Source organism: Pinus tabuliformis, chromosome 4_1 (assembly GCF_031772625.1).
Source record: "Pinus tabuliformis cultivar Carrire ecotype Pingquan chromosome 4_1, CPIR1, whole genome shotgun sequence".
Classification (NCBI taxonomy): Eukaryota; Viridiplantae; Streptophyta; class Pinopsida; order Pinales; family Pinaceae; genus Pinus; species Pinus tabuliformis.
The window spans coordinates 152,023,772-152,050,440 of NC_142303.1; the positions used below are offsets into that span (position 1 = coordinate 152,023,772).

The 26,669-nt window shown below is 38.9% G+C and overlaps 1 protein-coding gene across 1 annotated transcript in view; it reads left to right on the top strand.

Annotated features, from left to right (window-relative positions):
• Positions 1–26,669, top strand: part of LOC149174642 (zinc finger protein CONSTANS-LIKE 9-like) — a 105,633-nt gene that overhangs the window by 50,130 nt on the left and 28,834 nt on the right. The window contains exon 3 of the mRNA XM_089419368.1: positions 1,606–1,833. Within this exon, the coding sequence (XP_089275494.1) occupies positions 1,606–1,833 (228 nt within the window). The remainder of the gene's footprint in view (positions 1–1,605; positions 1,834–26,669) is intronic.

Sequence of the window (26,669 nt, forward strand, 5' to 3'; positions counted from 1 at the left end):
GAGGCATGTTATCGCGCAAATTGTACAAGTGAATGTTGTTGAAGAATGTAACTAGTGTCAGTCTTCATAATTGTATTTAAGGCATGAATCTGTCAAAAGAAAGAAAAAAAATTATTATTAAAGAAATTGACTTATTAAAGCATGGGTTTCACGCTTGGGTCAATTGTTTATAGGTCAAAGCCTCCTTGTAGGTTTCTAGGGTTTATGTCAAGTGTCCTTTTCCATGTCATAATGTAAAGAACCCTTCTTGGGATTTATTTGTCAAGAAAGAAATTTATTTTAATGTAAAATAGGTCTTCTAGGCCTTCTCCACCAAGTCAGCCTCAACAAGGGAATTTGACCTCACAAACTCACTATATATTGGTGAAATATATAGTAATTGTGAAATGTATAGAACATGGTGAAATATATTGTAATTGTAGCAAGTAAAAATTGCTTTAGGAGTTCTTCCTTCCATAAGGTTACCCTGCATCAAGAGTTTTGTCTATTATTCTCTTGTGTTCATTCTTTTGTGAATGATTGGTTTTTTTGCTGAAGTTTAAGGGTTTCTTCTATGTTATATTTTCATATCGATTGAGGTACATAGCATTGCCAAGTTATTGTCTAAACATCATTATCAAAGGTTAAATAACAAGTTTAGTTATTTGAGTAGGTCCCAGTTCCCTAGGTGAAATATATTTTTTAGAGGCTTAAATGTTGGCTGTAGACGTTGAAATGCACCTAAAAATTCCTCATTGTGTTTCTGCTAGCATTTCCAAAGCATGAAACACCAGGTGAAATATTTGACCGTGTTTCCAGCACATCTGATTTATGTTTTCTGTCATTTTAGGGGCTTTAAATGCAGGGGGTCGGGAACTTCCTGCAATATAGTGAAATACTAATGGCATAGAACTATGGTATGCAAACTATAATATAATAAAAGGTCTTTCCAACTGACATATCCTTAAAGAACTTGCGAGTGTGAAGCAAAGAAAAGTTCAGTAAATGCTCGGAGAAGATCTATAGAATAAACACTTTAGCATATTTACATAAAATAATAATAATGTGTTGCCTAACCCTGGAACAAACCTAGCATATATATTTGCTAAAGTATGTTTATTGAACCTTTTGCAATTCCTTGCTTCTGTATACTAGAGCACAGATCCTATCAGCAATTTTACAAAATGTGATCATACCTCATTATCAAATGCATCTCATGAACTCCACCTTCCACAATACCTATAGAATTTTAAATGTAGGAAATTAGATTGTACGAAAATGGCAAATTTAGAAAGTTGGCATAATTGAACCTTAACACATGATGATCTGTGTACTCACATTATCTATAATGAGGCCTTTATAGAAGTATGTGCATGTTGATGAAACGTTAATGAAGATATGTGTTTTATTCCTTTCTGTAGTACCTAAGCTGCTAACCAAGAGTGTGAGGTTAAATTTTTTATATCCTCTTGTATGTTTTCCAAAAGAAAAGCAGGAAGGGTTGCATAATCTGTTTGTAGTTGGGAGTTAAGTGTAATTTGATATGTGCTTTCTATTTGTTTTTAAGATACTTTCTCGGCTTTCTAAAATAGTTGTCTCAAGTTCTGCTGTCATTAAATTTTGCAGCTATGGGATCAAAACATGCAAGATCTTGGAATATGTGCAGATGATGATTGTTGTGATGCCTTACATGTGTCTGATGTCGATCTTATCTTTGAAAACTATGAAGATATATTTGGTGGTCCCCAAGTTGAATCATCATCTATGTTTGAGGATCTAGAAGCCGCCTGCTCTTCCATGGATAAAGTTGTTTCTGTTGCCGATCCAAGTGAATGTAATAATTACAATCTCAAGGTTGAATTCTTATATCCTGCAATACTCATTTTGTTTGTCTTGCTGGTTTTTGGTAGATGTTAGATTTCTGTAGTTAGACAAATAAAAACCATTATTATGTTGGATCTTACAAAACATGTATTTCTGATTTTTATTTTATCTAACCATTCCAATTGTGAATGATTTGCAGTTATTTGCCATGAGAATAGTGATTGTTAATATATATATATATATATATATATATATATATACTGTACTTCTTAGGTCCCTCAACTTTGAATACTTCTGTCCAAAGATGCTCATTCGTTTGTCTTTCCAGTTTTTGATAGGTGTCATTGCTCCAAAGATAGACAAATAAGAAGGTTCAATATCTAATTATATATATATATATATATATATATATATATATATATTACCTACCAAAAACTGGAAAGACAAATGAAATGAACATCTTTGGACAGAAGAATTCAAAGTTGAGGGACCTAAGAAGTACAATATATATATATATATATATATTGTACTTCTTAGGTCCCTCAACTTTGAATTCTTCTGTCCAAAGATGTTCATTTCATTTGTCTTTCCAGTTTTATATATATTGTACTTCTTAGGTCCCTCAACTTTGAATTCTTCTGTCCAAAGATGTTCATTTCATTTGTCTTTCCAGTTTTATATATATTGTACTTCTTAGGTCCCTCAACTTTGAATTCTTCTGTCCAAAGATGTTCATTTCATTTGTCTTTCCAGTTTTTGGTAGGTATTATTGCTCCAAATATAGACAAATAAGAAGATTCAATATCTAATTATGTTGCAACTTGGAACATATGTCTTCATAAATTTTAATTTTTTCAACTAGTTGAAAATTGTCGCAACCATTTTGAATTATTTACAATGACAATGTTTACTATCAATATATAATTTTTAACCATGGTCAATGTTTACTGCCATTGATTATTACTTCACAAAATGGGTAGAGGCCATACCCACAAAAAAAGCGATTGACCAAGTTGTCATGGATATAGTTACCAGATTTGGTGTGCCTGCCAAGATTGTGACTGATAATGCCAAAGCATTCGACTCTATGGCGCTAACATCAATGTGTAACAAGTATGGAATAATCCTCTCATATTCATCTAACTACTACCCTCGAGGAAATGTCCAGGCTGAATCAAGTAACAAGAACCTCATAAAAATCATTAAGCAAACGGTGGGAGAAAACAAGTGAAATTGGGATAGTAAGATCACGTATGCCCTGTGGGCTGATCACACCACCACAAGGCTTCAACTGGATATATCCCATTTCAATTGGTCTATGGCGCTGAAGCTAAGTTACCAGTCCAACTCCAATTGCCTGTCCTTGAATGTTTGAAGGCTTTCCCTGATCAACAAGATCCCGTACAAGCACGAATTGATCAACTCATTGAGTGTAATGAAGTTAGAAGGAAAGCCCTTGACCAGCTTGGCTGGAATCATGAAAAGATGAAAAATACTTTGATAAACATGTCAAGAATAAAGCCTTTGAGCTTGGAACGTTAGTTCTCTTATGGGACAAGAGAAGAGAAAACTTGGTATGCATAAACATTAGATAACCTATGGATAGGTCCCTATAAGATAGTTGACATAGCCAGTATAAATTCCTATCATCTAGAGACTCTTAGTGGAGAATCCATTCCCCTCCCTGTGAATGGGCAGTTCCTTAAAGAGTATTTTCCCGAAGGTACTTGACATTGTATATTATATGCATGATAGAGTAGGATGCATTGCATATTAATTTTTGCATAGCTAACATCATCGTGTCATTTTCTCATGCTAGAATAGGTGCATTTAGATTAAACTTGCATTTTAGAATAGATTTAATTTTTGTATAGTTTTATTATTTGATGAAAACTTAGGTGATAAAGGTCTACCCAGGATAGATGCTTCCAACAATTGTTTGTGATGTGAAAGATACAGGTCTACGGTCCCAAAGCATTGTTGGTGTTCTCTTGAGCTCCCCGTTCTAGTACATGGTTCGATCAGTCTACAAAGAGCTCATGTCTCAGTTGGAGCCAAATGTTACCCACCACTAGTGGGTTACCCCATAGGAGAATTTTTCTCCTAGATTTGTCTTTAGCCGACAGCCAACAACCCTTGACAACCAAAAGTGTAGCTGATATATGTGCCAATTGATCTTCGCTCCCTAAGCTAGTCATATGTCCCCTCGCCCATTTGTCGAGAGCATATGTTTGAAGGTGGGCCATCCAATCCTAAAGGTATGTCTTTCATTGTGCAATCAGGTGCTTATGCTTGTTTTTCCTTGGGCACATTGGGTATGGATTATTGGGTGACTTGGAAGGAGGAAGGGTTTTGATTGTAGTCTTGTTCTCTCACCTTAAATGGGGGGTTAATCCTCAACCCTAGTCCCATGGGATCTCCCCTATTGGCTTATAGCTTCAAGATGGGCATTACTTGGGAAACCTCGATTTTGGTGGCACGGTACCATTTTCTTGTCCCACATTTTTCACTTCCCTCCTCACATTACATGCCCTCTTTCATCATCTTCCCTCTTTGGGTCCACAAGGCTCTAGCACTCCCCCTCCCCTTGTCCACATGTCTGGGTTGGGCATGGAACGTTGCCCCAGAGGTTGATGCAACTACAAGAAAAAGCATATCATGGCCACATACAAAAGAAAATAATATAACAAAATGCAAAAGATGGTTGGGACATTATATTAGCTCGTGGGCAAAAGCCAAATATGAGCTCTACCCCTTCATTATGGCCATCACCTTGGTTCTTAGGGCCTCATGAGGGCACCCTACATCATTTTGGAACCCATGCATGTCCCAACGCTTGGTGGGCAATGAATTTCCCCACCTTAAGGGGGTAATCACTGCTTATATCATACACAACATGCTCTAATCTCTTGGAGCCCCGAGGAACAATTATAAAGTAAATTCAAGAAAAGCCAGAAGGAAAATGAAGAAGGGTGGAAAAACAAAGGTCAGGGTAACTCATGTACCATGATTGCTCCCTCTTACATTAATAGTCTATACACCCAAACGTGTGGACATCTCTCATCATTACCACCTTTGAACCCATGGCATTTGGCCTTGAGACCACTGTGTCCCAATCCACCTCATCATCGTCCACATGACCCCTATCACTTGAAGGATGTACCTTGGACATGTCTTTCCATTTAGGGGCTAGGAACACCTAATAGGGTTATTTATTAATCACTCCTACGTAGGGAGGTAACAATATTACATGCTCAAAGCCCGAATTTGGAAGGAAAGCCCATTATGAAGTCTCATTTGTGCCCTCGACTAACAAACTTGGTTCACTTAGATGCACTAATGAATTAATGTACCTGATGGCGAGGAGACACATTGAATCTTATATGTAATTGGCAGGTGGTTTCATCATGGTTTGGACAACTTTTGGCAGGTGGTTTCATCATGCGTTGGGCAACTTCACTGGGGCCCAAGCCCACCAGAGGATCATATTGACACGTGTAGAGGATGCATTGAGAGTCATGGGACTCTGTCATGTGATAAAACATTATCTCATCTCATGGGCACCCTCAGCACCTTCGGCAGCTTGTTCATTGACCCACATTATTCGCGAGATGATGCATTTAGACCTGCATTGCCCCCAATTGGCTTAACAATGTACACATGGTTTTGCAGCTAATCCAAAGCCTAGAGGAGGTTTGTCTCACCCTTGAGACATGGGAGGGAAAGCACCATTGTCAGTGCCCTCATTTTGAGCAATCTATAGGCATATCTTTCACCAGGAGATCCATGAGACCAGTGTTTGTGCCCGAGAGCCACTTTGGAGCACCATGTTGTCACTCACTGCTTTATCAGTCTTCAATTGCCTAAAGAACACAAAAGCAATGACGTTTGATGCAAATTTTTGAGCCACATAAGCTATCAGAGCTTAATCAGTCCCTCTCCATTGCGTAGTGCTCGGAAAGAGCTTTCCAACGATATGGAAGTCCAAAAATGGACTCCTGGAGCAGAAGTTAAGGCATTTTGAAGTTTACTGATGCAGGAGCATCATGGTTCCAAAAATGTGTATATTTAGTAGAATCTAGGTGGTCTTTTGTTTTCGAAAGAGTGGTTTTCTTAAGTATTTAATTCATGTAATTTTAAATATTTTGAGTGATTTAGGTGAGACATTTAGAATAGGAGTTAATTAAATATTGTGAGGATATTTGTAAATGTTCTCGAATGTGGGAGAACATGAGTGATGATGAGCAATTGGTATGGATTGAGATATTGTAAATTTTAGAAAGTAGTTCATGATTTATGGAGGATCCTTAGGATTAGTTGAAAGTTGAGATCCTCAAGGGATAAAGAAGATATTTTAGGAACTAATTGAGGACTTAGAGGATTTTTAGGATTTAGTTGAGAAGATTGAGGATTTGAACCAAAATTGGTTATAGAATCCTTTTGTATAAATGCAAGCCTAAAAGGCATAGTCAGGGGTTAGCTAGTTAGTTAGTTAGAGGGAGAGTTAAAAGACAGGAAGGTTGGATTGTGAGTCTACAGGCATTGAAATGAGAAAGGGCCATTGATACAGACCATGTAAAGGTAGATCAGGCCAAAGCTAGATTGTAAACAGGTTTTTCTTTGTATCTGTACATTTGTTTAATGAATGAAGAAATTGAATTCATTATGACTGTGTGTCATTCCTTTTATGTGTTGAGTGATCTATAATTGTGAATTTATATTTGATGTGTGATAAACCATGATGAATGAATTCAAGTTGAATTTCTGAAAGTATTTCTGAGTAACAAAAGACTTGCCGCCTGGGTAGAATCCGTGTGATTCCATTTCAGATTTAATAGATGTATGTACAGGTCAAGTAAAGAATGAATTACGAAATCTGGAAGAAGAGAAATAATACAGAGAGTATTATGTATTCTAGTCCAAAGTGGTGTTAAAGAATACAGAGGAGGATAGTGGTCGGACTGTATGGATCCGATTAAAGAAATCTACGCAGAGCTCAGAGGTATAATCTGGCCGACAGTCTGAGTGCCAAAGGAAAGCATAAATGGTGTTATAATCTGCTGGAACAACAGATGGGAAGATCTACGTGTGCAGAGTTGGTATGTTATAAACCGGCATGAAGATTTATCATGGAGATATGGTTCTTGAGGAATTGGAGCAAAGTGAAACAAGCCAAAGTGAAATGTGTAACTACGGAGGTTAGGAGTCTATGGGTGTCTTGATCGGGGTTGAAGCGCCGTGCTAAATCTGATGCAGGAGCATTTAGCCCAAGGAAAATCATTATAAATAGTAGACATAGGGGGTCATGCATTTTAGGAAATAGTTTTCCTAAGTATCAAGTTAATGCAATATTTAGGCTTTTAAGTGTGATTTAATTAGATAATGGGAGAATATGTAAATGCTCTCAAAACAAAGAAATGAGAACATGAGTAGTTCCATGATCCTAGGAGCAAGAGAGAGCTTTTAGGAATTAATTAGAGTAGAAGTGGACCATTGAGCTGATAAGGGGACTTTTTTGTTTTAAAGCAGAGAAAAAGATAGAGTGGATAAAGTCTGCCACATATGTATGCATGTAGCAAGCTTTAGGGCTTTTGTTAAAGGATGGGATTAGGTCCTTCATAGTAATCCAATCGAAAGTTCTCATATAAAATCTATGTAAGCCTACGGGCAAAAGAGGAGGCCACAAATAGTAGAAATCAGGCCTGTGCGAGACCAAGGAGTCTCGGATGTAATCTTGTGTTTTTACATTAATATATGCAGAGTTTTCCTGACTATGTCAAAATGTATGAAATGTGTGTTTTAAGTGTTGATTTGTATGTGAACTTGTAGGCTCTGTGATAGGGGGTTAAAGACAGAGTTCTGGGGAATGCGCAGAGAGAGAAGAGATTGATTCAGAAGAATCAAAATGGACCATCGAGTCTAATTGAAGCAACAGAGCGAAGCTCTGGAGACGCAGCAAAACGGAGAGTTATAATGAACCTTTGAATCCATTCAAGGGAGCGATTAAAGTCCCAAAGGACAGTGATTGAAAGAGTCTGGAGAGTTAAGCTCAAACGAGAATGAATTGAGCAGCAAAATAATGGAAGTCGGAACCTCGTGAAAACCCAGAAACCACAGGAACCATTGGAAATGGCGGAGAATTTCTAAGTAAAAGGAAGTTGCAGAGAAGTGTAAAGTGATACATAGCAGCTGTCAGATCTCATAGATCAACGGCTGAGATCGTGTCGCATCGGCGAAATCCCTTTTTAAAGTGATCAGAACGAGCCTTGGAGAGTTGCGAAGAGTGAACAACAATTAATCGTGGACCGTTGGATTGTGGCCAGATCAACGGTCACAATTTAATCGCATATCGGCGATCGACGTTGGATTCATCGGTAATCGGGCGTCGGAAGGTTCGGAGATCGAAAGAGTAGTGTAAAGGGAAGGCGGACCCGACCGATATTCATGAACGCAAATCTATAAGATTTGAAATCTGGCGTATGCGGTAGGAGCGGAAATTCCTATGTATTCCCAAGTGTTTAATATTTCAATAGTTTATATGGCACAGCCTTTTAACGCAAAAGAATATGTTAACGACTTCCGATAGTCATATCGGAGTCAGAGGAGGGGTGATGAACCACATATGTGGTAAGGCCGGGGAATATAGCCGATAGCGATTGCGATGAGGTTTAACCTTAGGTTCTGTGCAATAGTCGTACTAAATGCAGAAGGTATGTTTGGAGACATTTTCTTTGTTAATGGGTTTTATGAGAAAAGGTGCTGATAAAGCATTTATATATTAAATATGTATTAACCAAAGGTTGAGACGACTGGTTATATATATGCGGCTGAAGGCTTGAACTAAAGTTCTGAAGGGTTTTGATTCTCGATAGAAAGGTTCGGCAGGGTGATTGAAGTTCCGTTACAAAGGAACTGTATAAGAGGGCCACTTGACCATTTATGGTCAGAAGGTTTGACTCTATTGTAGAGTCAGACACCTGGGACAGTTGTGGATGCATTATTGTTGAATGCATACTGTGGGTATATGTTGGGTATCCTGGCATCAGTTTGGCTAAGTATGGGTATATGCCGGGGACCCTGCACCATTAGTGGTATCAGAGCAGATTTGTAATCTGTAAGAGGGAACTTTGAAGTTCTTTGAAGACTGTAGCATTCCAGCAAAGGCTTGGAGTAGGCAGGAACAGAGGATTCCTTGAAGGAAAGAGAAAGCAAGATTTCTTAATGCAAGTTCTGAAGGAAAGAGGACTTGGAAACCAACTAGAGGACAATCCATTCAAAGTGCAGAAGAATGGGTGAAACAAGATCACGCTGAGATTTTGAAGGCGAGGTAATGTGTTCTGTTATAAATTAAGAATGTGTGTTTTTATACTAATGCACAAGTGACAGCAAGAGAAGCTGTGAGAGAAGAACCAGGTGAGTTCTTGAAGACAGAGTAAGGAGAATACTCTGAAGAAGAAGTGGCAGTGAACTTGAAGAATCCAACAAGAGATTGGACAGAGAGGATAGTTGAAGTGTTCTCAAAAGAGGAAGTGAGAGATTGCAGAAACCTAGAAGGAGCAAAGGTGTTGCTCAAGAGAAGCTGAGAACAACTTTCAATTGTGGTTGGGTAGAAGTTGTTGAGGCAACTCCACAGTTGCGATTGTGCGTAGAGTTGTCTTAGAGATAACAATTCCAGCAAAAGAAGTGTTGGGTAGAATTGTTAGTCAGCAAGAGGTTTGAGGAGAGAACCATAATGCTTACCAAAATATTGAATGAGGAGAGCTTAGTGAGGTAAGATTGCAGCCAGGAGGACTAGCTGTTGCAAAGGCTTGTTGCAAAGGAGCTCATGAAGAAAGAAGAGAAGAAGATGACTACTGATAGTCATAGCAGAGGTTCAAAGAGAAGCCACAACAGAGGATATAAGAAAGAGGATGCCAAAGCAAATGGCAAGAGGATGAGTCAAGAAGAAATTGACAAAGAGGTTGCTGAATTAAAAGAACAACTCAATGCATTAAGGAGAATGCTTGAGGAAAGCCAAAGACTAGGTTGGGTCTTAAGGAAGAACCAAGTGGAATGGCATGAGATGCAGAGAAGGCTACAACAAAAGCAAGTGAGATGGATGATGGAAAAACTCAAGGAAGTTGAGTTGGAAATAGAAATGGAAGAATCCATTTGTGAACCAGAACAAGGAGAATTTCTAGGAGAAAGTGAAGATGAAGACTTGAAGACTGAAACTTCAAGTGAGGCCAAGGGGTCTAATGATTTTAAAACTGACAATTTATGTGTGTATGCAGGTGAAACATGTAAAGAAGGACAATTGGCTGATATTATCATGAAGAAGGAAGAAGACCAGCAGAATCAAAATTTTGTTATGGAAAAAGATGAGATAGATAGATCTCATATACAGCTGGAGAAAGATGTCAAGCAACCAAGTGAAGGGCTTGAAGAGATTGAAGAGGAGACTATCAAAGAATTTCTAAATCATATGAAGGATTTAGAATAGCAAGGAGATATGGTGGCTGAACCATCAAATGAGACCATAGGGTCTTATATTTTTAAAACTCATAGTTTGTGTATGATGGTAGATATTGCAGGAGAAAAGCAGCCATTTGAAGATATCTTCAGAGAAGGTAAACAACAAGGGACTAAAGGCAAACTTGAGGAAGAGACTATGTTAGCTGAAAACATAGTAAAGGATCATCAATTCACTATGATGATAGGCACAGTGGAGATAGCCATGAAAACTGTTGAGATAGACATTAGGGAAGAAGGACATCTACTGAAAGATGTTAAGGAGGAGGAACCCTATGCAAAGGATTTAACCTTGGGAAAAGGAACACTAACAAAGGAGTGTTTTACAGAGGATGGACAGTCTTTTGAAGATGTCGAAATTCTGGAGGAGTACTCTAGGAGAACAGAGTATGATGGAGGAGATCTCTTGAATGAGGGAAGTAGTGATTTGCTACAGCAGAAAGACCTTGAGAGTACAAGGGTCGAAGGAAGACAGTATTTTAATACTGTAACACAGCATGTGAAGGATGAAGCTGGAAGAAGAGATCATTATGATGAAGTGCTTGCTAAGTGGGAAGAAGAAATTAAACTGCTGGAAAAACTGATGAGAGAACCTGACGGTAGAACAGAAGATGCAGTTATAGTTTCTAAAGAAGATGAGGATGTGACTAAAGTAGTCATGGATACAGGAAGGTGTAATAATTTGTCAGCAGGTTCATTAAACAACGTGAATGAGTATGTGATCAAAGAGATTGAGCAAAGATTGTTTGAAGATGGTAAAGAGGCAGTAGGAATCAAACAATTTCAAAGTGAAGATAACCAGCAGCAGGTTAAAGGAGGAGAAGTTCACTACTGTGAACCCAAGCAGGAAGACATCATTAGAACAGATGGTGTGGAAGAGAGACTAACTGACAGTCTCACGAATTCTGCTGAGAATTCGAATCAGCATACTGATATGCTGACAAAGGAGGAGGAAATAGAGCAACAAACTGAAATGTTGCCAAAGAAAGAAGGGGCACCAAGGCCTCATGTTTTTAATTTTAACAAGTGTTTTGTGAATGAAGGTTTTGTTGCAGATGCTGGAGGAGATTTGGCACAGGGGAATAGTCAAATAAAGATGGAAGAAGAAGTCCCCATGGGAAAATTTAATCCATGGAATAGATAAGTTAATTTGCTAGAAAGAGTGCTGAATAGTCATGATTTAATCATGAAATAAGATAAGGAAGATAGGGAGGCAACAAAAATGATAGCAAGCCAAGCAAGAGTCAGCATAGGAGTCAGCATAGCAAGCAAGGAAAAAGTGGAGGCAAAGTCTACAACAATGTCTACAATGGCAGCAAGCAAAGCCAGCGTAGAAGACAACAGCAACAACCTAGAACACAAAGAAAGAGGAAGAAATATGAAGCAGAATATGGACCAGCCCAAAGATATGCTGGACATAGAAATTGAAGAAATGTGGGAGCTAATGATGCAGTAGACTAAATGGAGGAAAATGGTAGCGGCAACAAGCAAGATCAATCAGAACTTGAACCTGATTGACAAGAAGAAGAAGACAGTAGACATACAACAGCAACAAAGGAACAAAGCATCTGGAGAGTTACAAAACAAAGTGTGGGATCCAGGAAGACCAAGATCAGAAGACACATGATCAGGAGATCATGAATATTTTCTACTTTGGGAGTCTGATGCAGGAGCATTCAACCCAAGGAAAATCATTGTAAATAGTAGACATAGGGGGTCATGCATTTTAGGAAATAGTTTTCCTAAGTATCAAGTTAATGCAATATTTAGGCTTTTAAGTGTGATTTAATTAGATAATGGGAGAATATGTAAATGCTATCAAAACGAATAAATGAGAACATGAGTAGTTCCATGATCCTAGGAGCAAGAGAGAGCTTTTAGGAATTAATTAGAGTAGAAGTGGACCATTGCGCTGATAAGGGGACTTTTCTGTTTTAAAGTAGAGAAAAAGATAGAGTGGATAAAGTTTGCCACATATGTATGCATGTTGCAAGCTTTAGGGCTTTTGTTAAAGGATGGGATCAGGTCCTTCATAGTAATCCAATCCAAAGTTCCCATGTAAAATCTATGTAAGCCTACGGGCAAAAGAGGAGGCCACGAATAGTAGAAATCAGGCCTGTGTGAGATTGAGGAGTCTCGGATGTAATCTTGTGTTTTTACATTAATATATGCAGAGTTTTCCTGACTATGTCAGCATGTATGAAATGCGTGTTTTAAGTGTCGATTTGTATGTGAACTCGTAGGCTCTGTGACAAGGGGTTACAGACAGAGTTCTGGGGAACGCGTAGAGAGAGAGGAGATTGATTCAGAAGAATTGAAATGGACCATCGAGTCTAATTGAAGCAACAAAGCGAAGCAGCAAAACAGAGAGTTATAATGAACCTTTGAATCCATTCAAGGGAGCGATTAAAGTCCCAAAGGACAGTGATTGAAGGAGTCCGTAGAGTTAAGCTCAAATGAGAATGAATTGAGCAACAGAAACCTCGTGAAAACCCAAAAACCACAGGAATTGGAAATGGCGGAAAATTTCTAAGTAAAAGGAAGTTGCAGAGAAGTGTAAAGTGATACACAACAATCGTCAGATCTCATAGATCAACAAATGAGATTGTGTCGCATTGGCGAAATCCCTTTTTAAAGTGATCGGAACGAGCCTTGGAGAGTTGCGAAGAGTGAACAATGATTAATCGTGGACCGTTGGATTGTGGCCAGATCAACGGTCATGATTTAATCGCATATCGACGATTGGCGTCGGATTTATCGGTGATTGGGCGTTGGAAGGTTCGGAGATCGAAAGAGTAGTGTAAAGGGAAGGCGGACCCGATGATATTCGTGAATGCGAATCTATAAGATTTGAAATCCGGCATATGCGGTAGGAGCAAAAATTCCTTTATATTCCCAAGTGTTTAATATTTCAATAGTTTATATGGCACGACCTTTTAACGCAAAAGCATATGTTAACGACTTCCGATAGTCATATCAGAGTCGGAGGAGGGGTGATGAACCAAATATCTGGTAAGGCCGGGGAATATAGCTGATAGCGATTGCGATGAGGTTTAACCTCGGGTTCTGTGCAATAATCGTACTAAAGGCGGAAGATATGTCTGTGGACATTTTCTTTGTTAATGGGTTTTATGAGAAAAGGTGCTGATAAAGCATTTATATGTTAAATATGTATTAACCAAAGGTTGAGACGACTGGTTATATATATGCAGCTAAAGGCTTGAACTAAAGTTCTGAAGGGTTTTGATTCCTGATAGAAAGGTTCGGCGGGGTGATTGAAGTTCCGTTACAAAGGAACTGTATAAGAGGGCCACTTGACCATTTATGGTCTGAAGGTTTGACTCCATTGTAGAGTTAGACACCTGGAACAGTTGTGGATGCATTATTGTTGAAAGCATACTGTGGGTATATGCTGGGTAACCTGGCATCAGTTTGGCTAAGTATGGGTATATGTCGGGGACCCTGCACCAAAATCCTAGCCATCGATCACATTTTCAACCGCTTACGTCATAGTCAACTGCGGGGGTTAAGTTGTTTGGTAACCCGTGTGTTAGTGAAGGGCCGCAGACCGTTGGATCAACGTTGTTGCTAATCGTTGGATTAATATCACATCGCATCATTCATGAGTGAATGAACCGTGGCTTAAGAAATTGCGATATGCAATGTGTGATGATCGGGTGACTATTAACCGTCGGATTAATGAGGAGATCAACGGTGGAGAATTAATCCGATAAGATTTGTGAAAAAAAGGGAAAGTCAATGTGGGACCGGGTGCTGTTCAAATATGGATTGCTGTTCAATTGCTGAGCGGACCCGAGGAGTTATGGATGCGGTTTTTAAATCTATTTGAGGTCTGGTCGTATGCATTCAGGTGGGACTGACGTTAGTTGACGGATTATGTGTTATATTGCTCCTAAGTGGTTGGTGGGGTTTTTTGTTTAAAACCTACCAATGTAATGTTTTCGATTTGTATAGGTGGGCCATAACCCACAGGTTTACATAAGGTGATTATGAAAACCAGGGAAATTGCCTTTAGGCGGTTTTTCCTATGTCATTTTGGTATCAAAGCAGGGAAAGGTTTCCTGCGAGTAGAAAGAAGACTTTGCGTGCAAAAGGAACAGGTAAATTTGTTTTTGAAGAAACTTAGAGCAAGAACGAAATAGTGAAAGAAAACTCAGCGAAGGAGTAATTGTTGCTGACAGTTAGGCTTCACCAAGATAAAGCTGGGAGATTGAAAGAAAGAATCAGATTCTAAATCTGATTGACAGTAGCTGAATGTTGAAAATTTGTGTAGTGGAAGTATGAAGATCTGCTGAAACAGATTTGCAGGAGTGGTGAGATCTTGAAGACAGGTGATGGTATGCAAGTTTGTCTAATGATTAGCAGAAATCGAATGAGTGAGAATTTAGAGCAAGATTATAGTAGTTAAACTATAAGAGGGACTTTTGCAAGTTCTTGAAGTAGCAGAGTTTGAAGATACAACTGAAGGCTGGATAAAAGAACAATCCATTCAAAGTGCAGGTGAATGGGGGGACAAGATCAGACAGAGATCTTGAAGGTGAGATGATATGTTTTTATTTTAATTTGATTTGAAGATTGGAGAGTTTGTGGTTTTTTATATTGTTGCGTAGATAGCAGCATAAGAAGGTGAGAAGATTGCAGCCACCTGGATCAAGGAGTGCTCAATTGGTTCCAGAGGAAAGAACCAGAGAAATGCTAACATACTGAGCTCAGAGGAGAGAATCTTAGTGAGGCATATGTAGCAAGAAGGAGACTTATTACTGCAGGGATTTTTTTGCAGCTCACAAAGGAAATTCCACAGAGGATGTGGGTAGAATTGCTAAGGGATGAAGGAAACTGGTAAGAGTTTCTAGGTGAATGAAGAGGTGGTCAGAACCTAGTATTTCATTGTGAAAGGACAGTTGTGTTCTTAAAGTGCAGATGAGTTGACGCCTAGAAGGAGCAGAGGAAAATGCTCAATGAGGTTTCAGACAGAGGACCAGTACTTGCCAAAAGACCAAGTCCTAAGGAAAGCTTGGTGAGGTAAGGGGCAATAGGGAAGACTTGCTATTGCAGAGGCTTTGCGCAACTCATAGTGAAGTGAGTGAGGAACTCATAGAAATGGAAAGCATGATGACTAGTGACACTCATAGCAGAGGTTCTGAAAGAGATCACAACAGAGGACAAAAGAAGAAAGATGTCAAGGCAAATGGCATGAGAATGAGTGATGAAAAATATGATAGAGAAATGGCTGTGATGGCAGTTCAGCTTGAAGTATTAATGGAGATGTTACAGAGAAATGAAAAGGACTAGAAATATGGTTATGTCATGAGGAAGAAAGTGAAGTGGCAGAGGCTACAAGAGAAGAGAGAACAAGAAGTGAATATGTAGTTAATAAAGGAGCTGAGGGAGCTTGAACAGATTATAGATGTCAAATTGAAGACAGAGAAGCTCGAAAGAGTTGAGCTACAACAAAAGGAAAACGCTGGAGAAGGTGTTGAAGTTTTGGTATGTGAACCAGAACATGGACCATTACTTTTTGAAAGTGATGAAGGGACAGAATAGTTGAATCATATGAATGATTCAAAGCAACCAGAAGACCTGATGTCTGAAGCATCAACCGAGACCGAAAGGTCTTGTATTTTTAAAATTAATGATTTGTGTATGATTGCAGGTACAACACAGGGTGATGAACAAACTTCAGAGTTTGTTAAGAAGGAGCAAAATTTGAAATCTGTTCAGATTAAGACTGAGATAGCAAGATCTCATAAACGAAAGGAGATAGAAAGGTCTCATGGAAATACGCAGCAGAATATTGGAGCTGGTAACAGTAAAGATTGGAATAGTAGATATGAGTTGAGACATGAAGACAGAAGTTTTGAAGCAGAGTATGACAATGAGACTGGAAAAGAAACAGTTCACTACAGTGAACAAGTGCAGAGAGGCATCATTAAAACAGATGGTGTGGAAAAGAGACTTGCTGACAGTCTCAAGAATTCTTTGAGTTTGAATCAGCATACTAATGTGCTGACAGAGGAGTTAAAGGAAAGATTAAAGCAACGTACTGAAAGGTTGCCAGAGGAAGAAGAGGTACAAAGGCCTTATATTTTTTATTTTGATAATTGTCTTATGATTGCAGATTTTGTTGCAGAAACTGGAACATATTTGGCACAGGTGGACAACCAAATGAAAGAAGAAGAGAAAGAACATCTACTAAAAGATGTTAAGGAAGATTTAGCAGAGGAAGAAGGACCATTTGATGATTGGTCAATAGCAAATGAAGAAATGGGAGATTGTGTAAAATTTCCAAATTTTACTCCAAGTAAAATCATTGAGTTATATAGAGAGTTAGACCTTCAAAGAAGAAAGTTGGAAAAGCAAAGGATAAATGTTCAGGATAAATTGTTGATGAAGGATGACAAAGAAATTGTCATAAATGACAGTCAAGAAGAAGTTGACAGGTACAGTAAACAGAAGCAGAAAATGGTCTTGGAAGACAATGTGGCAACAACAGAAAAGGTGCGAAATTCTATAAAAGACAACAGTGAACAAGAGAGTGAGGATAAAAGGGCGTTAGCAAGAATGAGAGTTCAACAATTAAGAGTTGGAGGCAATCAGCAGATAGACTGTTATCACTCAGTATTTTCTCAAGGTTAAAGAAAGAAATCACCGAGGTAACCACAAATCAACTTTTAAGCATAGGCTCTAGCCAACCTATGGCTCAGAGAGGGCTCTTTCTATGTGATTTAGCTTTGTTTGCTGAGATTTCAGGGTAGTTCTAAATGTTCAAGGGGTTTTTGATTTGTATTGAAGATTGGTTGGTGGGTTCCTTAAAGCAGATGGATAGAATGATGTATTTAGACCATTGGGCTATGGAGTCAACAGGAGGGCAGCAGAACTGGATGAACTCATTAAAGGGAATGTTCAAAGGGGAAGATAGCAGAGTAGAGTGCAGGCTCTTGGGCCAGAGGGGTGAAATGGTTTGAATCAGGGTGAGAGAGCAATTAAGAATTCTCAGACCGGGACTTAAACGAGGAACAAAGGGTAATCGGAAACAAAGGGCAATTAAGAATCCTTTGCTATAGATTATAAAGAGACAACCTAAACTAAGGAGCAATTAAGAATTTTTTATTAGATATCATTTTGGGATTCAACTGCGTTAAGTAAGTCATTCACGTATGACCCATTTCCATGAGAGGTAGTCGTAACTGACTAATTTCTCATGATTTTTGAATAGTTCACTTAGCACTCATTGCATCGGGTGATGCTCACAGGGGTGAAGAAGTGGGATTGAAACTAGTGAAATGTGGAGAACGAATAACATAGCATCAATCATCACTTCCGGGGCTTGCACCCGGTAACGAGGACTTCCCAGGAGGTCACCCATCCCAGAACTCCTCTGGCTCAAGCGCGCTTAACTGTGGAGTTTTTCCACAATCAAGCCCACTTAGCTTGCTACCCCATTTGCAAAACCTTAGCAAGTATTGTGCCTCATGAACCATTCAAGTAGAGATCCCTTGACTCTTTTTGAATTTAAGTATGGGGGATTTACGCAGTGCATTATATTAGATATCATTTTGGGATTCAACTGCGTTAAGTAAGTCATTCACGTATGACCCATTTCCATGAGAGGTAGTCGTAACTGACTAATTTCTCATGATTTTTGAATAGTTCACTTAGCACTCATTGCATCGGGTGATGCTCACAGGGGTGAAGAAGTGGGATTGAAACTAGTGAAATGTGGAGAACGAATCACATAGCATCAATCATCACTTCCGGGGCTTGCACCCGGTAACCAGGACTTCCCAGGAGGTCACCCATCCCAGAACTCCTCTGGCTCAAGCGCGCTTAACTGTGGAGTTTTTCCACAATCAAGCCCACTTAGCTTGCTACCCCATTTGCAAAACCTTAGCAAGTATTGTGCCTCATGAACCATTCAAGTAGAGATCCCTTGACTCTTTTTGAATTTAAGTATGGGGGATTTACGCAGTGCATTATATTAGATATCATTTTGGGATTCAACTGCGTTAAGTCATTCACGTATGACCCATTTCCATGAGAGGTAGTCGTAACTGACTAATTTCTCATGATTTTTGAATAGTTCACTTAGCACTCATTGCATCGGGTGATGCTCACAGGGGTGAAGAAGTGGGATTGAAACTAGTGAAATGTGGAGAACGAATCACATAGCATCAATCATCACTTCCGGGGCTTGCACCCGGTAACGAGGACTTCCCAGGAGGTCACCCATCCCAGAACTCCTCTGGCTCAAGCGCGCTTAACTGTGGAGTTTTTCCACAATCAAGCCCACTTAGCTTGCTACCCCATTTGCAAAACCTTAGCAAGTATTGTGCCTCATGAACCATTCAAGTAGAGATCCCTTGACTCTTTTTGAATTTAAGTATGGGGGATTTACGCAGTGTATTATATTAGATATCATTTTGGGATTCAACTGCGTTAAGTAAGTCATTCACGTATGACCCATTTCCATGAGAGGTAGTCGTAACTGACTAATTTCTCATGATTTTTGAATAGTTCACTTAGCACTCATTGCATCGGGTGATGCTCACAGGGGTGAAGAATTTTTTAACTTAGATATCAGTAGAAAACATTTATATGCCTAACTGTTAAAACAGAGTGTAATTAAACAAATTTTGAGATAATACTCCAGTTATATCATTCAGATTCAGATATACATTGTGGGAAAACTTTAAGAAAGATAACAACAACGTGAGAAAATACTTGTCTGCACTTCGCTCAACACATTATTCCTGTGAAATATCGTCTTTATTCATCAATCCAGCTTGCTGGTCCAATCAGTGATACAATAGCTTTACAGTCTTTTGATCAAGAAGTCTATAGAAATGTCTAAGAATCCACACTCAAATACTTCAAATGAAGAAGTATTTATACAAATTCTAAACTGAAATATCTTGAAAAAATATCAAGATTAGTTTTACAAATATCTCAAACTGTTTTACATTAATAGAACTTAAATAAAGGACACTCAAAACTAATGAATCTATTTGGCACTATATTTATGGATTAAGGGTGACAAAGAAGAAAAAGTCGAATTTGATAGCAACTCTTAATTGATGATGAGGCTTCCAAGTCACTAACTGCCTCCTTCCTTTGTGCATTTTGCCCCAGAAATTCTGCAAAATTAGGGTCCAGTGATACCTTTGTATATCTCAATCCGAGATAGATATGTAAAAAGTGAAAGAGGTTATTGTAGATAAGTATGTTATGGAGATAAACCTCTTTTAGTTTCCCAAAATTTAGTTCCCGCTGTTCACAATATTTTCTGCAAAAAGATGTCAAAAACAGGACTTTGAACCATCTGAAAAATAGGCTCTGAAGATATGCATTTATCTCCCTTGTTGTAATACCTGTGTAAAAAGTGAGATAGGTTTTTGTAGATTGGCCTTTTAGGAACACAAACCTTCTCAAGTTTCTCAAAATGCATTTTGGATTGGCCACAATAGTTTCTGCAAAATTATGAATTAAACAGGAAATTTCTAGAAAATGTACCATTTCTGCTCTGTTTTATCTTCACTTTGATTTTTCAATTTGATACACTTTTATTGATACTCTTTCATTTGATACACTTTTACTTTGGTGATCTGTCAATATCCTTTACTATGTTTTTACTTTTACTGTACATTTTAACTTTTTACTGTGTATTTCAACAGTAAATCATTTAGTTTTTTATATGTATCAGCATAAGGTAATGGATATTGATAAACTTTCTGTATGTTTGATCTGTTTGTCTTTTGACTATATGCTCTGTCTGGTTCCTTTGTTTTAACAGTGAATGTCTCTGTGTGAATGATTTCTTTCTCTGTTCTGTGTATAACTGTTTTCTTCTTCTGAATGAAGGTTTTTAAATAGATTTCCTTTCAAGTCTTGGAGTAAACAAGTTTTGTGACTAGTATCAAAACTGTTTATCCAAGGTTTGGTCTTCTTGCAAAATACAACAATCATTAAGAAAACATAGGTTGGCATGAAAGGTAATTGATGGCTTTATTGTACAGGGATGTTTGGGGAAGGAGTCGTGGCAATGTTTTGAAAGTAATCGGAGGTTGAATTGCATTGCAGAGGTTCAGGGTGACGCCAGAAGGGTTGATAGGTTTTACTGTGAAACGGGGCAAAAGGAATGAAAACAAGGGTTTTCAGGGTTTTAACAGGCAACTTTTTAAATTTGGCGCGGGATTAGTTAAGTGAACAGTGACGGTCTTGTCTTATGTGGGGAGGCGGTTTTCCAAGCCATCGCACCGCTTTTGTGGCGAAGGTGGTATTGAGGAGGGGTCACCCGATCTACCTCCGCGCCTGACACGTAGCATTTGGGGTTTGGGAGAAAACCGCTTTATTGGGCAGGTAACGATCGGCCATCGGGCGCGGTCGATATGGCTGTGCGCCGTTTGATTTGGGCGCAGATGATCGGATGGTAGTCGGGTGGCAGACTAGCGCGGAGGAAATGGACGAAGGTTTAGGGGGGGCCCAGGGGCTTTAATTATGGCGGATTGTGATTATTGCGGGGTTAATCATGGGGTTAGGGGATCAGACGGGTTTTAATGAAGGTTTAACTTAACTCCGCGAAGAATTGATGGGTTAAGTGGGTTTCATTGGGGGGAATAGAATAAAACTATAGTTTATAGTTAAACTATGGGTGGGGATAATACATAGGGATTTATTTATATAGGAGAAACAGGGGATTATGGGAGCTATATAATTAAATTAGAAATTAATATGAAATGAAATGAGCGGAGATGAAAATAGTATTAAGTGTAATGTAATATTTGTACATTTCCTTTACATACACTTAACTTAGGATAAAATCTTTTGTGGGTTTTTGAATGAAATGGGATTTAACATGGTATTTCTCACTTTTCATAGGCTAATGGAGTTTAACCTTAGCAAAAAGAGTTTTATTAAGGGAATAAAGGGGGATGACTTTTGTGAAGGGGGTTATAACAGTTGATGTCCATAAGTCATTAAGCTGAGGGTCCGATCCCACCAAAAGTCAGAGAAATGCTCTGAGCCTCTTTGACTTGAAGGATTTAAAGTATTAGAACATATTTGTGGATAGGAAATTAGTAAGTATAAGGGAAAAATTACTGAGGGGGAGTTAATTAAATTAACTTGTAAACCTTTGCTTTTGCCTTTATAATTGATTATACATATTAGCACATATGTCTAAGCATAATGAATGTGTTTTGATCCAATCAACTTTATACTTCAGTAACCTTTCTTCTACTTACCCATTTACTTACCCTAACATTTTTTCTTCATTTTATTTATTTGGGTGCATTTAGGCTAGCATACCCTTTTTCTTTCCTTTTCTTTTATAAAACAAACTATCTACTTCTAACCTTATATCTTCCAAGGGTTCAGATTAAACTGATGAGCTCTTTTTATTTCTCTACCTATTTACTGATCTGCCAAGATTAAGTTGTTTGGTCAGATTTTATTCTCTAACTATAAACATAAAATTCAAAGCATGACATAGTCAAGATTAAGAAGTTTGACTGCCATGGGTTGTGGCATGTGTGACAAGCTGCACACAATCATTATTATGCATCAAGTAAATAGTAGTGGCATTTAGACTTGCACACTTTCATGGTATCTTTTTGTTTTTTGGGGTTCATATATTCTCATTTTTTGACCTTCTCTATTTCTTATTGTTTTTTGACATTTCTTTTAGGACATACCGTCTTTACATTTTTTAATTCTAATATAAAAGACATTTGCAGAAAGCAAAGGTATGTATAATATTACAATACTGACCATAGTCAATTCAAAATTATGAATCCTATTATTATAGGACCCTAACACAGAGGATATACTGGACAAAGAAATTGAGTTGGTAAGAAGGTTAATGATGAAAGTGTCTCAGAAGAAGACAACAACAAGAAAGGAAAGAAGCAACAACAAAAAAGGAAAGAAGCAACAACAAGAGGAAGACAACAGAAGAATGTGAGAGCATAGCAAGTGGAGCATTGCAGCATAAGGTATGGAGACCTGGAGAACAACTGACAAGCAAAGACAGATTACAAAATAAAGTCTGGGATCCAGGAGGACAAAGATTAGAAGCACATGATCTGGAGATCATGATTGTTTTCTACTTTGGAACTCTGATGCAGAAGCATCATGGTTCCGAAAATGTGTATATTTAGTAGAATCTAGGTGGTCTTGTGTTTTCGAAAGAGTGGTTTTCTTAAGTATTTAATTCATGTAATTTTAAATATTTTGAGTGATTTAGGTGAGACATTTAGAATAGGAGTTAATTAAATATTGTTAGAATATTTGTAAATGTTCTCGAATGTGGGAGAACATGAGTGATGATGAGCAATTTGTATGGATTGAGATATTGTAAATCTTAGAAAGTAGTTCATGATTTATGGAGGATCCTTAGAATTAGTTGAAAGTTGAGATCTTCAAGGGATAAAGAAGATATTTTAGGAACTAATTGAGGACTTAGAGGATTTTTAGGATTCAGTTGAGAAGATTGAGGATCTGAACCAAAATTGGTTATAGAATCCTTTGTATAGAATCCTAAAAGGCATAGTCAGGGGTGGGTTAGTTAGTTAGTTAGAGGGAGAGTTAGAAGACAAGAAGGTTGGATTGTGAGCCTACGAGCATTGAAATGAGAAAGGGCCATTGATACAGACCATGTAAAGGTAGATCAGGCCAAAGCTAGATTGTAAACAGGTTTTTATTTGTATTTGTACATTTGTTTAATGAATGAAGAAATTGAATTCATTGTGACTGTGTGTCATTCCTTTTATGTGCTGAGTGATCCATAATTGTGAATTTATGGTTTCTGTGTGATAAACCATGATGAATGAATTCAAGTTGAATTTCTGAAAGTCTTTTTGAGTGACAAAAGACTTACCGTCTGGGTAGAATCCGTGTGATTCCAGTTCGGATTTAATAGATGTATGTACAGGTCAAGTAAAGAACGAATTACAAAATCTAGAAGAGAAATAATACAGAGAGTATTATGTATTCCAGTTCGAAGTGGTGTTAAGGAATACAAAGGAGGATAGTGGTCGAACTATATGAATCCGATTAAAGAAATCAACGCAAAGCTTAGAGGTATAATCTGGTCGACAGTTTGAGTGCCAAAGGAAAGCAGAAATGTGTTATAATTTGCTGGAACAACAGATGGGAAGATATGCGTGTGTGGAGTTGGTATGTTATAAACTGCATGAAGATTTATCATGGAGATCTGGTTCTTGAGGAATTGGAGCAAAGTGAAACAAGCCAAAGTGAAATGCGTAGCTGCGGAGGTTAGGAGTCTACGGGTGTCTTGATCGGGGTTGAAGCGTCGTGTTAAATCCTAGCCATCGATCGCATTTTCAGCCGCTTACGTCATAGTCAACTGCGGGGATTAAGTTGTTTGGTAACTCGTGTGTTAGTGAAGGGCCGCAGACCGTTGGATCAATGTTGTTGTTGACCGTTGGATTAATATCGCATCACATCATTCATGAGTGAATGAACTGTGGCTTAAGAAATTGCGATATGCGATGTGCGATGATCGGGTGACTATCAACTGTCGGATTAATGAGGAGATCAACGGTGGAGAATTAATCCAATAAGATTTGTGAAAAAAAAGGAAAGTCAACGTGGGACCGGGTGCTGTTCAAATACGGATTGCTGTTCAATTGCTGAGCGGACTCGAGGAGTTATGGACGCGGTTTTTAAATCTCTTTGAGGTCCGGTCGTATGCATTCAAGTGGGAACGACGTTAGTTGACGGATTATGTGTTATATTGCTGTTAAGTGATTGGTGGGGTTTTTTTGTTTAAAACCTACCAAAGTAATGCTTCCGATTTGTATAGGTGGGCCATAACCCACAGGTTTACGTAAGGTGATTATGAGAACCAGGGAAATTGCCTTTAGGTGGTTTTTCCTGCGTCATTTACCTTGGAAAAGCCCAGCGAACCAAGAAAATGGCTAAGTGTTGAAGGAAAATCGCAATCGAGACTTGGGACAGTTCATTGCAATCACATATCGGCGTCGACGGGTTTGGGCGCATCGCATATATATCGCATTTTCACATATCGGCGGGTCCCGGGTCTAGGTAGAACAGTTTATCAGCGGATTATTGGCGCTGAAGGCCGATATTATGGTCCTGCAGTCCCACATTATCACATTTTGGTAAGGTTCGAGTCCCGAAATAGCGAAGGGGGGCCGATATTGCGATATGAACCAAAATCGCCGGGGAGGGCCGATATTTAAATACAAAGGAAAAGCATGCAAAACCAAGGCTTGGCCAACCTCTTTCTCTCTCCTCTAGGGGGGCCACGTGGCAACTTCTGATTGGTCCTCAGAGTTGATGTGGCAGATGATGTCAGCAATGACGTGGCAAGTATGGATGATGACGTGGCAAGTACGGATGCTGATGTGGCAATGGACACCTGTCACTTGTTTTTGGCATTTTCAAGGGTCCAATGGGGCCGTTTCCGGGGGCCACGTGGCACCACTCATAGGGTGACACGTGGCAGTGATGACGTCAACAAGTTATTGGCGATCAGCGGTTCCTGGTTTCGGGCTTATCGGCAATTGTGATGCGATAAGGAAGGGCCTCAGATGCAATATTTCATAAGTTGCGATTTACAAAGATTTCGGGTCCGGGAAATCGGCCGATGAGGGACTTATGCGTTATAAAGAAAAAGGCCCCCGCACAACAAGTCAAGGCCTTAAGCGCTTTTAAGATGAGCCCCTGGTCTCCGCTTGTGGCCCTATGAGGAAATTCATAAAAGGGGTTGTAATAAAGGGGGCCTAAGAGTTAATTAAACGCCCGCCTGTTCAACTGTTTTAAATGAATTGAAATCCCGCACCGTGATGCACTGATAGCACTGTACAGAGAGTTTTGAAAGATTGATGGGTCGACAGCTGGGCGTTTAACGAGGAGTATGGGCAGATTTATGTAAAGACGACCTGCAATATGCTTCTATAAGTTGGTGTCGAAGGCATTTTAATGGCAGAATTGACTTAAGTCGGTTGATGTATAAATGAACCGCCTTAAACAGTGGAAAAGAATCTATGACAGCAAGGACGTGGCTTGACAAGTGGTCTCCACTGAAATGAAAAAGGGACACCTCCTCCTTCCTCTCTATCGTCCTTCTCTGTGTATTAATGTCTGATTTCTTCAAGAAAGGGATGGGATCCCGTGGTAATCTTTTTGTGGGCAATAGTGCTTCACCTTGGCCCGAGACAGCTAGCTGATCTAACAGTTGAGACTCGGCCCAGGGATATTTTCTACTATGTCATGATCGTAAAACCTTCCCCTTCTTCCTATAAATAAGTAGATGCAAGACTGGGTCCGGGGGGTTCAGGGGCTTGTTTTGTGCTAGTTACAGATATTCTGACCCGCGAGGGTTGAATTCTGTGATGCCATTTTGGTTCAATTTGGTGTATTCATCGGATTTCAATGATATCATTGCCGAATGTATGGACTGGTTATTGGCTTCTCTAAGATAAATGATATTTTCCTGATTGATTCCAAACATGTTAATGTGCAGTGAGTTTTCCCATTTGTAACCTCTTTCCAATTTTGTATTTCTTCCTTAAAACAATGTTAAGGCAGTTGTTATGTTTCTGGTTGATAAATGGATTTGTCTTCACTGCTAAATAGAAGAGAGTACCTGTGCGAGACCACAAAATTACTTTTGTTATCTTTATGCATGCAGTACCTGTCATCCTTCAGATTTACTCATGTCTATGAGTAGCTTACAGTACCTGTGGTGGCTTAGACTTACCTCAACTGTTGAACAGAGATTGATACCCATTACTATGCAAGCCTGAAGCTTTACATCAACTCCCCTTATTACTGTCATTCCACCTTACTCTCTCACGTTTCTGTTGAAATACAGTGGCTAAGGACTCTATTTATTACCGCCCTCTACACCTGATTTCCTCCTTCTCCTCCCCCTCTATTTCACCACTTCAACTTTAGTTCAAGCTGTCTCATTTCCATGTGTAGGCCACTAGAAGAAGAAACCATTTCTCTTTGAGATTGCTCCATATACCCCCAACATCTGGATTCATGAGTTGGCTTGAATCTCCCTCATTAAAGGCATACTGAACCAAACCCTCTTACCACCATCTTCATTTTGTGACAATTGGAGTGCTGCAAAACCCTCTCATACCATCTTACAAGCACTCCTCTATTTAAGATGTCCTAAGCATTGGTCTGCAATCAACCCATAGGCTGTCTCTAGGGAGATTTCTTTGCCTCTTGCTATACTTGTGCTGCAGGTGCAAGATTTAGCTACAACATCTTTTTGGCGCCGTTGCCGGGGAATAGATTATAATATTTTTCCCTAGGTACGACAAAACATTTCATTT